This window comes from Poecilia latipinna, unplaced genomic scaffold (assembly GCF_001443285.1).
Source record: "Poecilia latipinna isolate Pla-1442-1.1 unplaced genomic scaffold, P_latipinna-1.0 Scaffold775, whole genome shotgun sequence".
In the NCBI taxonomy this organism is placed as follows: Eukaryota; Metazoa; Chordata; class Actinopteri; order Cyprinodontiformes; family Poeciliidae; genus Poecilia; species Poecilia latipinna.
The window spans coordinates 25,953-28,842 of record NW_015113391.1 but is presented as its reverse complement, the minus strand read 5'-3'; the positions used below and the strand labels follow the sequence as shown (position 1 = coordinate 28,842).

Sequence of the window (2,890 nt, the reverse complement as noted above, 5' to 3'; positions counted from 1 at the left end):
CCCCAAGAGGCCAAAAACGGAAAATTTCCATGAAAACCTTCCCACCCCTTTTGAAAACCCCCAAAGGGGTTTTTTTTTTTTTTTTTTTTTTTTTTTTTACAATGGGGTAATTTTGTTTTGCTACTTTAATGCAGTGGTAATTTATTGGGGTAAAGTGACACGGTGAAATAAGCCTCCCATTTCGAGATAAAAATAAAAGAGCTGCAGGAAGGTAAAATCATTATGGGAGCAGATTTATGAGATGCAGATTCATAAGGGAGACACAAAAACTGAGCAAACTTGTGAATAACTGCTTCCTTTTGGAACAGAAACCTTGATCATCATACAAGTACCTGAATGCAGAGAGAAGTAAAAAAGAAAAAAGAAAAAAAGAAGGTAGGTGACTCACTTTTATCCTGTTCAGGAGGCTCCATGATGTCACTGTCTGTGTCACTGGGAATATGCCAGGGCTGTCTGATGGCCTGAAGCTGCTGGTAAAACTCATCCTGAAATAGAAAAAAAAAGGACATAACGCTGGAGAATTGATGCGAGACAGAAATATGGATGCTAGGAGAGAGACTGTTATTAGCCAAAGTATCTCAGTTTGTCAGGCCACACGTTAAAAGCCATAATTAAGGTCAGACAGATTTATGGCTTAAGTACTCATTAAAACGTAAACGCAAGGCCTAAAACGCAGTTTCAGAAACAGCTGAGGTTAAGTACAAAATGTAAAGACAAGCTAATGTGAAGGCCGCAGTGCTACAGGGATGTAAAAAAAAAATAAAATAAAATAAAAAGTATGTATGCCCTTTTCTTCTGAGCGAATACAAAAGGGAAGTGTTAATCAATAATCAATAAGAATCAAACTGCGCAAAAAAATTTCATTCAAGGAGGAACCACAATGTGAAAAACACAAGCTGGTCTACAGATCATTAAAAACTATAAGAAAACCCCCAAATATTCAGTTTTTCAAACCAACAGCAGTTTAGGAAAATAAAAACAGCCAAGCACGGTGGTGGTGGTCTGATGGTCTGAAGCCGCTTTGTGCATTCAGAATCTGAAGGACTTAATTAAGGGAACTACAAAATCTTCTGTCTGTGCTGCTGCCAACACAAAACCTGAACCGTAATGTTTCTATGACACCTCAAGGCACAGTACACTTTTCTCATGTTTTTGTAAGTCAGTACAGTACAAGCATGCACGTTTGCATCAGGTAAGCCTTGCTGGTACTTGATTGAATCCCTTTTCTGGTTCAGAATTGTTGTCATTCTCTGTGGTATAGTCTAACAAGATATCAGTATCAGTAGCATAGAAACTGGATCTTCCAGCATCATCCTGCTGGAAATAACCATCTGAAGATGGGTGCGTTTTGGCTGTAAATGGACAAAATTATACCATAAGCAGCCAAAACAGTGGTGGACGGCAGGATGGATTAATGCGGTCATGATTTTGCTGACAAATTCTGACCCCAGTATTTGAATGTTGCAGCTGAAAACGACACCAATCGGACCAAGCAGGGTATTTACAATCTTTTAAGCTCATTCTCTGCTTTAATCGGTTCTGCCACAGTAAGCCCCGACCAGATTTGTCTCCATTTGCAATGACATTGATTTGCAGCCCTTCAAGCTGCACATCTCTCAGTAGAATGGGTTTGCTATGAAGAAGAGAGAAAAGGTGCAGCTCTTGAGGAATTAAGCCTAAAAGCATCAGTTCAGATTCAAAATAACTTTCATGCAACGAAAAGCTTTGCTTCAAATAGTAAATGACATGGACATCTCTGAACAGAAACGAAAAAAAAGTGGAATGAAAAATTTGTTTATTGCATTTTTTTTTAAAACTGACATGAAAATATACTTTTTTAAAATATCCACCCATTATTTATACCCACTTTTTCTGGGGGGATAATGTCTATCTCCAGCGATCATTAGGCGAGTGGCAGCACAGGTCACCACTTCATCATAGGGCAACACAGAGACACACAGGACAAACAACCACACACATACACACACACACACATACACGTGCACACGCACACGTGCACACGCACACGTACACGTGCACACGCACACGTGCAAACCTAATAAGGGAAATTTAGAAAGGCCAATTATCTAAAAAGTAAGGTTTTTGGATAGTTGTACGAAACCAGAGTAAGAAATTATTCCAGATATTTGTTCAAAAACAAATTGTCAAATTCATTTATTAAATGAAAACAAAAATGCTTTGAACCAATAATAACTTAAAGAAGAAAATCTGACTGTTTCTCATTCCTACTGTATAGGGTTTCAGTCGCTTCTCAGTTTCTAACCAGGCCTTCGTTTAAAGGATTTAGTCTTACACGTGAACAGGTGGCCCCAATAAAAACAGACTGGGCACCCTGGAATAAAGTTTTGGATAATGTCACTAAGTGTCAACTGGCGTAACTGTCAAACTGCATACAAAGGGAGTGTAAAACCCCTGCCCGTCATTAGGAAAGCCTTCAAAAAAAAGGGCTCGTATTTAACAGGGCTCCTGTTAAGTAGATCATGAAAGGAAAATAAGAAAGAAATCCCTCTGAAAACACCTCTTTAATGCCAGGCTCATTTTTCCACAATGAAATGACATCCTACTGTACAGACCTCCGCGGCTCTGCGTGAAACCCCACACGAAGAGTGTGCACGTTTTTGCCTTGTGCGCGCACTCGGTCGTAATCCGTCTCTGTAAATTCTCCCAAGCTTCTCACTCTTGGTGTTCCATAGCTTTGACGAACAAAATATTTTTAAGCCATGACCAATAGCTGCATCCTGTGAATTAATCAGCATGTATAAAATTTATCTTTTTTTTTTTTTTTTTTTTTTTTTTTTTTTACAAAGTTTTAAAAAACTAATTTTTCATTTAAAACCCGTTTTTTTTTTCCCGTTTAAAAAAATGGTGT

At 38.4% G+C, this 2,890-nt stretch overlaps 1 protein-coding gene across 1 annotated transcript in view; it reads right to left on the bottom strand.

Moving 5' to 3' along the window:
* LOC106955898 (uncharacterized protein C8orf34 homolog) overlaps nt 1-2,890 on the bottom strand; it is a gene marked incomplete at its 5' end in the record, with an annotated part of 38,741 nt that overhangs the window by 10,891 nt on the left and 24,960 nt on the right. The window contains one exon of the mRNA XM_015046330.1: nt 389-485. Within this exon, the coding sequence (XP_014901816.1) occupies nt 389-485 (97 nt within the window). The remainder of the gene's footprint in view (nt 1-388; nt 486-2,890) is intronic.